Raw genomic sequence first — 15098 nt, forward strand, 5'->3', positions numbered from 1 at the left:
CAAGATTTCATAAGAAGTCTGTGTCTTGTCTCGTCTGCAGAGGAGGAGGAAAAAAAGGCAGAGGAATCCCTCACCTCAAATGAGATTAGGGAGATGTGTAAAATATGGGAAGCAGTGCAAAATTTTACAGAAAAGCACCACCCGAATAAGGCTGTAGCCGTGTGAAAGATGAATCTGTTTAACAACAATGGGATGTCACATTTCAGCGAAATCCTCAAAAGGAGGCGAAAGCAAGTGTCCTTGGATAGGTTCCTTATTAAAGTTGCATGAAAAGAAAAAGATTCCATGGAGCCACCAGATAGCAGTGATTCTGTTACTGATAGTGAAAGTCATCCTACACAGTAACCCTCCTCTAGTCTCCCTCACACCAGCCATGAAGGTTTTCAAAGTAAGTACAGGTTAATTTGTTTTTCTTTATATTTTGTATTTTCTTTATTATTTTGCATTCTATTCCAGTATTGTAATCATTTTTATATGAATATGTTTGGGTTGGGGAATGAATCATCTGAGTTTCCATTATTTCTTATGGGGAAATTCGTTTGGATATACAAGTGCTTTGAATTACAAGCATATTTCCAGAACAAATTATGCTTGCAAACCAAGCTTTTACTGTCTTCACTTAACCAAGGCTGTGTTTGTGTTCTTGTGGCTCTTTTGGTAGCTTCTTTGAGGAAAAGACAACCCAACTGTTGGGGAGTAAGATCTAGGATTTTATCTAAGGTGTATGATATGTGAACAGAGGAGCATACTGCTCATGACGATATCTAGGCTTCGTTGTTATCATAGTTGGAAGCCTGAGAGAAACAACAAAATGAACCAGCGAAAAGTTCGGTTTGGCTGTGTAAAGCAAAGCTATCAACAGGCCTGCTTACCACTTGACCTCAATTTCTATGTCCCACCATAGCAATTCCGTATACCAGAAACGAGGTCACATTAACTCTTCCAAGTTCCAACTGAGAAGAACCAATATGGAAGTCTGCCTGTGCATGCCCAGCCTTCATCATTCTGTCCTCCCCACAGAGTGCTACACACACACATCATCGCCATCTGATGCCATCAGAAGGAACATTAGTTGCTAGGTTTTCCTCATCTCCCAAACATTATAAACTCAAAACACTGTAAAATGTCCAAGATCAGGGATTTTGGAAGGAAGGAAGTTTTCCTAAGTTCCACTCCGTCCCTGCAGTTACTCTAGAAGAGTAACCAACATGGACACAATTTACGCACAGCTGCAAGAACTTGAAAGTGAATGAACTTGGGCTTTTGAAAAGTTAACCTCCACAAGCCCATTTCTCTCATGTCCTTTTATCTCTGTGCCTCTCTGCATCCAACAATTGTCCCATTTAGTATAGTCAGTACAGTTCCTTTTCAAAGGAAGTGAAGTAAAGATATTTTAACTCCTTGCAGGCCAGGCTTATTAAAAACAGCAACAATAGCTAAAATCAATTTAAAAAACTGAGCCAGTCCGGGAAGGGCAACTTGCTTTCTACTTCTGTCCTTTATTCTTTCACTCTTAGAAGTGAGAATAGCAGGCTACACATTCTAAACCTCATGGTCATCAGCAACTTAAATAATTCAAAAATGCTATAGAAGTAAACTTCACTGTAATGCATAGCAGGTCTCTTTCCCCTCCAATCCCCCTCTACATTACATCCTAAGTTAGAATGTCAGCCTGATTTTTCATTTCATTCAAAGTGACAGAAGGAAAAAAAAAGATACTTTAAGGCCTAATCAGGTACTGTACCGGTGTTCCCAGGGATGGAAAAAACCCTCAAATTACTTCAGTGGGTTTGTCAGCTCTATTGTTAGCATAGTCAAGTGGCCCTGCAGAAAGGAGACAGGAGAACTAAGAGAAAATAGTAGAATTTTAATCTGCTTTTTAAAGGCTCTTGGTCAGAAGTATAGCAATTCAGATACCCCTGTTTGAAAGCAGCAGGACAGATTTGTTAGAAGACAAAAGCTCCAATTAGTATTTTCCACACCCTTTCACAATTTTCTCTACCGCTTTTGGCTCTGAAACCCTTTATGCCAGGGCCTTTGTGCTGGCAAGAGGCGGGTGGAAGGGCATCGCGGGCCGGGGGCGGGGAGAGCCCGCAGCTTGAAAAGATGGCCCGCGGGCCCGGGTGCCCGCCGCACTCCCCCGCGGAAGTCAAGTAGCCCCGGAGGGAAGGCGAGCCCGCGGCTGGACGCCCCGGGCCGGCGGGAGGAGGCCTACCTGCGTTGACCGAGAGTCGGGCTTGGCGAATGACCACCTGCGGGGCAATTGGCGTTCCCGGCTGCAACTTGTGGAGCCTTTTGGCGACCTGCAGGAGCTTGCCCGACACGTCGAGCCCGTACAGGAACCGGTCGCTTAAGAACACAATGGCAGCAGCCGTGGCGCAGTCGCGGGCGAGGATGGAGGCTTTCAAGGACGCCTGGAGGGACATCCACGGGACGTCATGAACCAGACAGAAGCCGCGCCCGGCGCAAAAAGAAGACAGCCGTGACACCAAGCTTAATCTCTAGGTGTTTTTGTTGAAACAAGAGAAAGAAAACCTAGAACTAGGGGGAGAAACATACTTTCTTGGGCGGCCGAACTAAAAGAAAAAAAATAAATTTTTTGGAAATGGAATAATGGAAAAAAGAAAAAATCCAATTCAACTGGGACAGAAAATATTTCTTTCATTTCCCCCACTACGGTTCTAAAATTATACAAGTGCTAAATGCATATTTCCTGTTATTAGAAAATTCAAACACAAGGTAAAAATGAAAAGTGCCCTTTAGTTAGTCGACTCTTTACATTAGTTTTTACCCTCCTTGCCCCCAAGCTCATTCTCATTCTTCCTCATAATGGTGTCAGAGCGATCCTTCTAGAAACTTCTACCCTTTTATGTGTGTTTAGGCATTAATTGATTCCTTGTCTTGCCTTGCTTTCTCCCCCCCCCCCCCCCCCTTTTCTCTCTCATAAATGAGATTACACTACACATATTGTTATGCTAGCTGGTTCTTTCAGTCATGGTAACATCTAGAAGAGGGTTCCACATCAATTCACCACACTCTGCTTCATTTAATGCCTACGTTGTAATTAAGAGGAAATACAAAATTTTAGGTAACATTTTAAACATTTGATTTATATGTAGTTAACGAATACAACAAGAAAAAGAAGAAAACAGGCAGGAAATGAAAGTGTAACATAAAGAATGATAAATGAGGCAGAATTATGGGAAACATCATCTTTTGGTCTTGTGAGGTGTTACATTAAAGACACTCAAAGCCTTGTAGCTACTAGCATAAATGAGTTTCCCACCCAGCAGTACTTTCTCCGTTTACTAAACTAAATCAGGCTGTGTTTTCTGAGCATGTGAACTCACATATAAAGCGCTGAAAGCCTTGCTTATTTTCCTAGCACGATGTTACTACACGAAGCACTGCTACATAATCCGAAGTACTAACATTTCTTGGATAAAAACTAGGTACTGGGCACAGTGCGAAGTGCATGCCATGTACTAATTCACTCACTCTTTACAACAATCCTAACAGGCAGGAAACCTGAGACTCACAGGGGTTAAGTAACATGCCCAAGGTCGCATGACCTCTGGCTAAGAGGGAGGATTTGAATACAGGAAGTCCAGGTCCAAATCCCACATGCTCAAGTCCCATGTTGCACCGACTTTAAGAAAACAGGAGTTGGACATCAATTATCTGATACTTGCAGTGATGCCATAAATACCAAATATGTAATCAATGTTGTTAGAGTTGCTGGTCTGAAGCATGATTTACTTTAACAAATTTAAATTTTTTAAAAATGTTTATTTATTCTTAAGGGAGAGAGAGACAGAGTGTAAGTGGGGGAGGGGCAGAGAGAGAGGGAGACACAGAATCCAAAGCAGGCTCCAGGCTCTGAGCTGTCAGCACAGAGCCTGACGCGGGCTTGAACTCACCAGCCATGGGATCATGACCTGAGCCGATACCGACTGAGCCACCCAGGCACCCCTACTTTAACAAATTTAAGGTAAGAGAGGATACATTCAAACTGGGAGAGAATAATCTCTGCTTTTCAAAATCTGCTTGGAACAGTGCTTTCAGAGTTGTAATTTGATACTTGTGTATCTATGAGTAAAACTGTTCTAAACTTTTATATCTGGCCCATTCCAGAATTCTATCTATGGTGCTTATTCATGTGATTTGGCTTTCGGCATATATGTTTTGGTGTGCTTATCTATAGCACCGCATATAGAAAATAACATTTGTATTTATAGGTATTCATCCATCAGGTAAAGCCTACCAATAACCAGTACAATAAGCCCTCTATTTTCATATTGATGCTCTCAACTCATTAAAGCTTTTAAGCTATCGCTGTGTTTATGAAGTCTGGAAAGTGATAATTTGCATTTATATTTATCCTTTTGTTAAAATTGATCACTGCTCTCATTGTGGTATTGATGCCATATTTTAGGGGGGGACGATGTCTTCTTTTGATGTTTTTTTTTTTCCACGTGAAGGGAACTTACTTACTGTAGCACACCTGGCCTCTTTCTTTACCCACTCTGCCCCAGGGGAGGTGGAATGACTAATCTGGTAAATTTGGGAAGAAGAAACTGGGCATGTCTGGCTTACCTCCTCTCTCTCTCTCTCTCTCTCTCTCTCTTGTTTCCTTGGGAACAGGTGTCTAAGGGAAACAGGATTCTCTGCTCTTTCATATCATAAGTCTAATCTAGAAAGCCACCCTTTATGTGGTGTTCTGCTTGCCTCAGTAATTTCTGTGATTGAATGAGGATGTCTACATAATTTAGGGGTTCAGCTAGCAGACCCCTTGTACTCTAATATGAAGCTATATCTTTCTTTCTTTTTTTTTAAGTTTATTTGTTTATTTTGAGAGAGACAGCCCGAGTCGGGGAGGGGCAGAGAGATGGGGTGGGGGGGGGGGGTGAGAGAAAAAGAGAAAGAGAGAGAGAGAGAGAGGAAGAGAGAGAATCCCAAGCAGGCTCTGTGCTGGCAGCACATGGGGCTCAAACTCACAAAACCATGAGATTGTGACCTGAGCCGAAACCAAGAGTCAGAGGCTTAACTGACTGAGCCACCCAGGTGCCCCTGAGGCTATGTCTTTCAATTTAGTCTTTATCAGAATTAAAAGTAATGTTTAACCTGATTCTGCCTACCTTTTTTTTTTTTTTTTTTTTTTCTCTCAGCTTGCTCAGAATCCAGGAGGGAAGGAATCCTGGATCCTCTCAAAGATCCCAACATTAATTATTGCCTGATATATCATAACCCTTTCTGAGGAAAACTGCTTTGCCCAGGGTCCCTGCCTTTGAAATAGCTATGCATTTTGCTACTTGCCCTTGACTCCATTTCCCCGCCCATGCACCAGCTCAAAGTTAACCCAAGAGTACCGGGCTAAGAGTACGACTCTGTGGCCTGGCTTGAAAAAATGAACTTTCAAATCTGAACTAAGAAATATAGAAGGGTAGAAAGAAGCAGAAAATAGAATATAGCTAAGTCATATTTATGGGCAATGGCAGAGTGAAGATTGAAGAATGATGGCTCTGAATCCAAATTTACCTTTTCATGAGGGCCATTTTTAGAGTTACAGGCCTCCTTTATTGTTCCATTATGTTTTCATAATAATGTACACCCCATTTTGTGAATATGTTTGAGCGAACCTGTTCTTTCCAACCAAAAAAAAAAAAAAAAAAAACCCGAACTAAAACTGCAATGCTCAAAACTTCTATTGAGAATTGTCAAGTAAATCATCAGTCTGAAAAACACAAATCTTGAAGCAAGAACAAGTCAGCCATTTGACATGCAGAAACCGTAAATCAAATGGAAAGGAAAATTTATGGTGTTATGTATGCCTTACTCTGTTCAGTAAGGCCTGTCCCTGATCAAGAGTCCTTCCTATGTGAGGTGTATGTGATACAGTCCATGAGTTTGCAACCTCAGCTGTTCCCTGCACAACTGGCAGCCTGTTCCACTTCCAGGCTTCCTTACAGGTCTGCTTGGAAAGTGCAGCACTCTTCCTGCAACCCTGCTCATGACTATGTATCCTGCAGGGTACTCAGCAAGCCACAGTGGGTTCCCTCACTTCGAGGTTGCACTTCGGTGTATGCTCAATGTTTAGTTCTGTTCTCCCTTCTCGTAGGTGCCCCACTTCAGCGTTAGGGTGATTGTTTACCTACATGGGATGCAATGTTTAGTGACAGGCTATTTTCCAAGGGTGATTCTCAATCCTTACCTCTCTGATAAAAATGGTTTCCATCATTGTAGCACCATCCAGTTTATGAAAAACATTCACGTGCATTAGCCCAGTTAAACTTAGAGTAACTATAAAATCTAAGTAAGGTAAGGAAACTGAAGTTGAGAGGTTAAGTGACTTTCCAAATTTATAAAGTCAGAGGGTCAGGGTCAGGCAAGAACCCAAATCTCCATCTTTAAAAATATTTTTTTTATTGTGGTAAACAATATGTAACATGAAATTTACCATCTTCATCATTTTTAAGTGTACAGTTCATTAGTGTTAATCCACATTGTTGTGGAATAGATCTCCAGAACTTTTCCATCTTGTGAATATGAAAGTCTATACTGATTAAACAACTCCTCTTCCCTGTCACAACCCAGTCCCTATAACCACCATTTTACTTTTTTTTTTTTTTAAGTTTATTCACTTTTGAGAGAGAGAGGCAGGCAGAGGAGGGGCAGAGAAAGGGGGACAGATGATCTGAATCAAGGTCCATGCTGACAGCAGGGAGCCTGATGTGGGGCTCAAACTCACGAACCTGTAAGATCATGACCTGAACCAAAGTCAGAAGTTCAACTGACTGAGCCACCCAGGTTCCCCTTACTTTCTTTATCTATGAATTTGATTATTCTAGGTACTTCAAATAATTGGAATCATACAGTATTTGTCCTTTTGTGGCTGGCTGGCTTCATTTAGCATAATGTCCTCAAGGTTCATCCATGTTATAGTATGTGACAAGATTTCCTTTTAAGGCAGAATTTTTCCACTGTATATATGTACCAGACCTTGTTTATCCATTCATCTGTTGATGGACATTTGGGTTGCTTCAAACTGTTGGCTATTGTGAACAGTGCTGCTAATGACATGGGCATACAAATATCTCTTCAGAACCATGCTTTCAATTATTGTGGCTACATATCCAGGAGTGGGATTTATGGGTCATATGGTAACTCTATTTTTAATTTTTTGAGAAAGCTCCAGGCTGGGTTTCCTTAGAGATTCCACCATCTTACAATCCCACCAACAGTGAACAGAGTTCAAATTTCTCCATATCCTTGGCCAACACTTGAGGAACTCAAATGTCTAAAAGGTCAGTTTTTCTTCTGCTTTCTCCTTATAGTTTGATCAGGGTGATTTTGCTCAGTGCTTGATCTGGGCATAGGATACTGGGTCTTTGGAGCTAGGGCTACACTCATCACTCACTGAACCCAAACAGTAGCTCTAAGGAAACCATATCCTTTATTATGATGAGAAAATTCTAAGGGGGGGGGGGGAGGAGGGACAAAAAAAACCCCACAACAATTGAAAAGAGTGTTTTTGTTATGTATTTAAAAAAAGAAAGAAAAGAAACTTTATGGGAGATGGCCTTCACTGTCACTGTTTTGAAATTCTCTAAAGTTGGTGCCATGAGAGCAAATGATGATTTGGTGATTAGCTAGAAATTATTCCAGCTGGACCTTCTTCACACTGAGCTGCAAAGACACTTTGCAATTCCAGTAGTAACTTCTGTGAGGTGGTCTTCCTGTGTTGGAAAGATGGAGTTTCTAGGAGTCTGGGTCGGTCAAGGTGGCCAGAGTTCACAGAGAAAGGGGCACAAAGCAAGAAGTCCAGAGATCTGAAAAGGTCCTTCAAGTTTTCAGGAGACCTCATTCATGGAAAGGCACCACATCAAGCTGGAGAAAGAACTACCTAAAAGGACTAGAGGAAACAGTCCCCAGGCTTCATGTAGGTCTTATATTTCCACCAATCAGAAATGAAAACCTTGTTGTCCACAGGGCATGGAGTATTCAGAAGGGCATCACTTCAATAGTGAGTTAAAATTAGAGTAAAGTGGCTCTTGGTCTACTCTGAAAGTTTAGAAGCAAGCTTGAAAAAGAGCAATTTCCTAACTTGACTGAGTCCCAAAACAAACCTCGAAAATATTTACAGGCGGGACACCTGGGTGGCTCAGCGGGTCAAGTGTCCGACTCTTGATTTTGGCTCAGGTCATGATATCAGGGTTCCTGAGTTTGAGTCCCACATCAGGCTCTGCACTGACCACATGGAGCCTGCTTAGAATTCTCTCTCCCCCCCTCTCTCTGTCCCTCCCCTGATTGTGTGTGTGCTCTCTCTCTCTCTTTCCCTCCCTGTCAAAGCAAATAAATAAAACTTAAAAAATTAAGAAAAAAAGTGTTTATGGACTTGCAAAATACCCACCATCCAATGTGGTAAAATTTACAATGTCTGGCATCCAGCCAAAAATTGCCAGGCATGAAAAAAAAGCCCAAACTGCAAAGAAAAATAAATCAATAGAAACCGACCTCAAAATGACAGTTATAACTGTATTTCGTAAGTTTCAGAAGGTAGAGTAAAAATTAGGTAGAGTTAAAAATATACAAGGGAGATGTGAAAGTTGATCCAAATCAAACTTCTAGAGATTAAAAAATATATAATGTCTGAAATGAAACCACAGATACCTGAATTTGTTTCTTAGCTGGCATTTATTTGTCAATGGCAAATTACTTAACCTCTCGGAGTCTCAAAGACTTCATCTGTGAAATGTGGATAATGTTTATTTTCAGTGCTGTATCAGGATTAGAGGAAATGTGAGTCAAATGCTCAGCACAGGGCCTGGCACATGGTGGGTGCTTAATAAATGACAGGGAATACTGTGTGTGTGTGTGGGGGGGGGGGATAGGAAAAAGAAGTCAGTTCATGCACTCCTTTTCTCCGTATGGCAAAATAACAAGAAAAGACAGGCTCTGAAAATAACCGTCAGCAGAACTTTCAATAGAGTGAAAAGGAAATAATCGATCATGTGTATAACATCTATAAGGCTCATCTCAGAATACAACTAAGCCTCTAATTTCTTTTAATCTCTTTCTTCTCTTCGCCAACTCTAAGGAGTGATGTTGCTAGAAACTGAGAAAAAAAAAGGAAAATGAGCAGGCTTTATGGCAGTTGGTGAAGGAAAGCGGGTTCCTGAAAGGGAGCCTTTGCAGCACGTGCGAGTTGCTTTTGGCTGTCGCCAATGGAGGAATCCCTCCCCAAGCACCTGTAAACTGATGCTGCAAACACCCCATTCTGCATCCCGCATGAACACGCCATATATTTGAGCAGAGAACATTGCCTAATCTATTTTTCCCCCTTCTACTCTTAATAGATTGGAGCACAAAAGCCTGAGAGAGGGTGACCTGCCAGACAAAGGCCCTTTGAGTTCCTTGGAAAAGTAGACTTGGAGGAGGATGGAAGGAATCCAAGTGGCCCTATTATTTCCACTTGCACTAATTAGACATTTTTCTGTCAGCTATTGAGCACTGCTGAGAGGCCAAACTCACTGAATTCATTTCTAAAGTGTTTACAGAAGTTTGCATCTGTTTGTGTCTCTTCAGGAGGAAAATAAGCACTTCAATAGCATTGTGGAAAATCTAAACGAAGCATCCTATTCTGGAGGACCTGGCATCCCCACAGCTGCATAATTTAACTCCGTTTGGGGCTGAGCTTCTCGCATCTCTCTCCAAAACCTAACGATGCAAAATGCAGAGAAGTCAACTCAGGAGAATCTTTTCTTTCTTGCCATTGTCTTTTCTCTCCCTCTTTTGAAACCTCGGCATGCTGTGCACTACATACAGATTTAGGTGGGTATCATTCTTGTCGCCCCTCTCTCGCATTTCTACCAGCACTCTGAGAAATTAATACCCACTTTCATTTGCTGCCAAGTGAAGGGATAGTAAATTCCTCAGCGGCAACGCCGAATACATCACCATCCTGGGAATCTCCCCCAAATGTACGCCCCGGGAGCACTCTGACTTCAGGAGGAGGGTAATGAAAGGAGGCCAGAGTGTGTGGCAAGGAAGGACACTAAAAGAGAAAGTTTCCCTACATGGTAAAATGTGCCTGGGTTATGCACAATTAGATTAACATGAAAGAGAGTCCCTCCCCCACCCCCACTCCCCAAAAAAGAAAGAAAAAGAAAACAACACAAAAACCCTAACCCACTGCCTACATGGGCAGTGCCTTTGAAATGCATATTGGTCTACATGGAATTTGATTCAGGGTTCTTTTGTCTGGGTTTGTAGGCCTATGACTGACCTGCCATCACAGAGCACTCAAAAATATGATCTTTTTAGACAATCTCACAGTAGCAGAATTTTAGTTGTTGGAATCAACATAGGATAACTCAAGGAAAAAAAAAAAGGAACAGGAATTCTATTCCTTTATCTTTCTTCAGAGCCTGACTTAAGGGCTGTCAGATTGTTCAAACCAACTTGTGTTTTTCTTGTTGAGTGATCATGTTTAAATAAAAATATGTGGATGTAGATAAGAGAGTGCTGGATTTCTAGAGACAGGCTTACAAATGAGTGTGTGCGTGTGTGCGTGCATGTGTGCAACAGCCCCACAGTTGTTTTTTCACATCTGTTTTCAGAATGGAAAATATGGGGTTCTAATTGAGTTTATGGCACAAAGGGAACTTCACGGCTAGAAAGCTGAGTCAGGTGGTAAAGGAATTAAACTCCACAATGAGATTTCAATACACAGATGATTGAAAAAATGCTAAAGAGCTTTTTCTAAGGGCTTTTGCTGAACAGCAGCAAGGAAAAGTGTGTGCCGTTTTCATGGTTCCTTGCATTAGTGCTAGCCCCTCCCGATGCTGAGCATCAAGTTTGGGTCCCAGCTATGGGTTCAAAGCCATGATGCGTTTGCAGCAATGACAATGGCAGCTGTTCTCTAGGGGGGCTGGGTGAGGGGACTCAGAACTGAAGCCATCTGGCATTGCAATTGGCAGGAATAGTGGAAAGGGAAATTATTGCTGCATAGCAAATTGGGAGATTGGAAAAAGGCAGGGGAAAGTGGGGGAAGATGTCCTGAGGTGAGGAATTAGCAGAATAAACAAATGAAAAATGATGATGCCTGCATAGTTATACATCAATAAGGAAAGCAGAGTAAGAGTAGAACCTGTCCAATTGGACTACTCAAGGTCAACGGAGGACCAAGCATGTCATGCTCTAAATTTGTCCACCCGCTGAAATGTGAGGAAAAGAACCGAACTTTCCTAAGGTTTATGCCCAAGGCTGGTTAACATTTCACTGATCTTCTTTCATTTTACCAGTAGAACATGCAAGTCCTTTTTGCAAAATAGTTGCACATCTTTTTCTCTATATACCTAAAGACAGCATTTGCAATCATCTCTCCCTGCTTTTCATCCTCTCTCCCTCATATCTACCATAGATGGAGTTGGCTGTCTTTTAGAAGAAAAAGAAAGCAGTTTCAAAACAGATGACCACTTGCCCAGGATCCTAGTGTATCTCATGGTCCCTGAGAACCAGGGACCTGCATGCCTTAGTCTCTTCCAGGTTATGATGGCCACTATCACTCCAGTCACCACTGGTCATTTCAAAATCCACATCGATGATTCACTTAGCACACTGATCTCTCTTGCCACAGCCTCTTTACCTCCAGTGATCTTGCTCTACACCAAGCCGTAGTCCCTATGACTATGATACTCACGACTCCCATGGTCAGTCATAGCCTAGATCTTAAAATTTTGATAACAGCCCAGTTGGAATCTCAACTTAACCATTTGATTCTCTGATCTTTATCTACTATTCTAACTGCCTTTCTCAGTAGCTCAACTCCAACAATTCTGCAACCCTTCAGGGACATCCCCACAATCCATGGACCCCTACTATGTTCTCACTTGACTCTTTAAATTCCTGCGGTGCATTGGGGCACCTGGGTGGCTCAATCATTTAAGCCACCAACTTTGGCTCAGGTCGTGATCTCACAGTTTGCGAGTTCAAGCCCTGCATCGGGCTCTGTGGTGACAGCTCAAAGCCTGGAGCCTGCTTCAGATTTTGTGTCTCCCTCTTTCTCTGCCCCTCCCCTGTTTGCACTCTCTCTCTCTCTAAAATAAATAATAAACATTAAAAAAATTTAAATTCCCACAGTGCATCCAAGTAATGACTTAAAAAAACCCATTCTTGATGCCTTTGTCACTTTCTGCTTCTGTCACATAAATCTGGCAATTCCAACTATATTTATTGTTAAGGAAAAATGTTGGCCTCACATTAAAATCACTTAAGGGAGGGGCTCCTGAGTGGCTCAGTCGGTTGAGCCTTCGACTTCGGCTCAGGTCATGATCTTGGGATTCGTGAGTTCGGTCCCCACGTCCGGCTTACTGCTGTTAGTGTGGAGCCCCCTCTCTCTCTGCCCCTCTCCTCTTGCACTCTCTCTCAAAAACAAAATCTCTTAGGGGAACTTGAAAAAGTTCAGATGTCTAGATGGCACCCCAGACCAGTTAAATTGAACTCTCTGGGAATTGTATGCAGGCATTGATTTCTTTTAATATCCCCAGGTGATTCAATGTGCAGGCAGAGCTGCGAATCCCTGGGGTAGCCTGACTGTTAGCCACTTTCCTCATCCCTCAATTCCTTCTCTTGCTAAAGGTGGAATGAGTTATCTGATGGGAGGGGGCATACCTGGTTCAGACCTTTCCTCTCCCCTCTCTTCAAAACTTCCTCCCTGTTTGGGGTGCCTGGGTGGCTCAGTCGGTTGAACGGTTGAGTGTCTGACTTCCGCTCAGGTCATGAACTCGTGGTTCGTGAGTTCAAGCCCCACATCAGGCTCTGTGCACAGAGCCTGGAGCCTCGTTCAGATTCAGTGTCACCCTCTCTCTCTCTGTTCCTCCCCTACTTGTACTCTCGCTCTCTCTCAAAAATAAATAAAGATTAAAACAAAATTTAAAAAAAAGGGGGGGAGGGCGCCTGGGTGACTCAGTCGGTTGGGCGTCTGACTTCGGCTCAGGTCATGATCCCACAGCTTGTGAGTTCGAGCCCCGTGTTGGGCTCTGTGCTGACAGCTCAGGGCCTGGAGCCTGCTTCAGATTCTATGCCTCCCTCTCTCTGTGTCCCTCCCCTCTCTGTCTCTCTGCCTTTGTCAAAAATAAATAAAGATTAAAAAAAAATTAAAAAAAAATCTTCTCCCTGTTCTACAATAAGGGAAGGAACTTGCCAGCAACAAAATGAGTTTGGGGTAGAGAATTTACCAACTCACTTGTCTGAATACCTAAAGCTACATTCTCCTATCCATTTTAGAATAATGAAGGCTGCTCTTTTGTATCTATCTTTCAGTTGGCTCTGAACACAGGAGGTGACAATGAGTGTTACTTATTGCTACTTACAATCCCCAAATTATATCTACTTTTCTGCCTAACCTGAGCTTCTATCCAAGTAATTGCATGTGGCTGGAGGAAAACACACAACCATGACACTTTGAATTTATGACCTTAACATGAAGTTGGCCCTCAGCACAGCTGACAGTCCAGCTACACTCACACCTTCTGCTCTCTTCTCAAGGTGCCACGCTTTCTGTGGACAACCTGGCTTCTTCTTTCACTGAGAAAACAGTCAGTGAGAAGAGACCTTTCTTATTGTCTTACCCGGATTTATCAACCCTCTTGCAGTGGAACCCATGTTTCTGCCTACTGTCCCTTTGCCACGGTTAAGGCCAACCTCCCATTTATATACTCAGTTCTATCCCTCCCTCTTTGCTCTAGGACACGATTCCTGTCAACACCCTTTTTCTCTTCCACATCATTAATTTCCTCGTCTCTACCGGATCATTCTCATCAGCATACAGACATAGTGTCTTCCATCTTAAAAAATTTTCCCTTAATCATATGTCTTTGTACATCTTTGTCTTAGTTCAGGCTGCTATAACATAAAATGCCACAAACTGGGTGGTATAAACCTTGTTATAAACATCAGACATTTATTTCTCACAATTCTGGGGAAGCCAAAGAGCAAGGCGCCAGCAGATTCAGTGTCTGGTAAGACCCTACTTCCTAGTTCACAGACGCCATGTTTTTCCTGTGTCTCCCTGGGGCCTCTTTCATAAGGGCATGAATCCCATTCATAAGGGCTCTGCCTTCATGGCTCAGTCACCTCTCATAGGCCTCACCTCATAAAAACTTCACCTCGAGGGTTAGGAATTCAATATATGAATTTGGGGTAGGTGAGGGGATACAAGTACTCAGTCCACAGCAATCTCTCCCCAGCTCCTATGCCATGGTCTCTGTCCCTGTTTACAGTCAATCTCAAGAGTTGTCTAAACTCACTGTCTTTACTTCCTCATTTCTCGTTCTTTCTTAAAGCTATATCTTTCATCCCCAACACTCCACTGAACCCATCCTTTTCAAGGTTGCCAACAGCCTCCAAATCCAACGACCATTTATTAATCTTCATTCAAACTCCTAGAAGCATTTGGTTGAGTCAATTAATCCCTCCTTTTTATTCAAGTGACTTCGGCATTTCGTTCTCCGGTTTTCATTCTACTTCAATTGCTTCTTTTCTTCCCTCTCCTTTGCTGGAGTATCCTTCTCCAGCCTCTGAAGGTTGAATGCCCTAAAAGTTCTAAAGCTGCTTCTCGTCTCTAGCTGCACTCACTTAGACTCTCCCATAGCCTCAAATATCATTTCTGTTGGTGAATCCCAAATTTCAATACCATCCTTGGTCTCTTTCCTGAAATGCAGCCTTGTATATGAGATTGCCTAGATAACAGCCAACTTGTCAATTAGGTATATCAAACTTAACATATTTATTTTCTTTTTTAATTTTTTAATGGTTGTTTATTTATTTATTTTGAGAGAGAGAGAGAGAGAGAGAGAGAGAACAGGGGAGGAGTAGAGAGAGAGAGAGGGAGAGAGAGAATCCCAAGCAGGCTCCACACTCAGCACAGAGCCCAACATGGGGCTCTATTCTACAACCTTAATATCATGACCTGAGCCGAAATCAAGAGCCAGGCACTTAACCAACTAGGCAACCCATGCATCCCTATTTTATTTCTTAAGTAGGCCCCACACCTAATGTGGGGCTCAAACTCATGACCCTCAGATCAACAGTTGCAT

General features: G+C 42.5%; 1 protein-coding gene across 11 annotated transcripts in view; it reads right to left on the minus strand.

Moving 5' to 3' along the window:
- ALPK1 (alpha kinase 1) overlaps positions 1-15098 on the minus strand; it is a 137615-nt gene that overhangs the window by 32250 nt on the left and 90267 nt on the right. For 10 of the 11 annotated variants that reach the window (XM_045056002.1, XM_045055997.1, XM_045055999.1 and 7 more), the window contains one exon: positions 2216-2414. The exons of the other annotated variant lie outside the window; for it this stretch is intronic. In XM_045056002.1, coding sequence (XP_044911937.1) covers positions 2216-2414 — 199 coding nt within the window. The remainder of the gene's footprint in view (positions 1-2215; positions 2415-15098) is intronic. 11 annotated transcript variants of the gene reach the window in all.

The sequence above is a fragment of the Felis catus genome, chromosome B1, assembly GCF_018350175.1.
Source record: "Felis catus isolate Fca126 chromosome B1, F.catus_Fca126_mat1.0, whole genome shotgun sequence".
Classification (NCBI taxonomy): Eukaryota; Metazoa; Chordata; class Mammalia; order Carnivora; family Felidae; genus Felis; species Felis catus.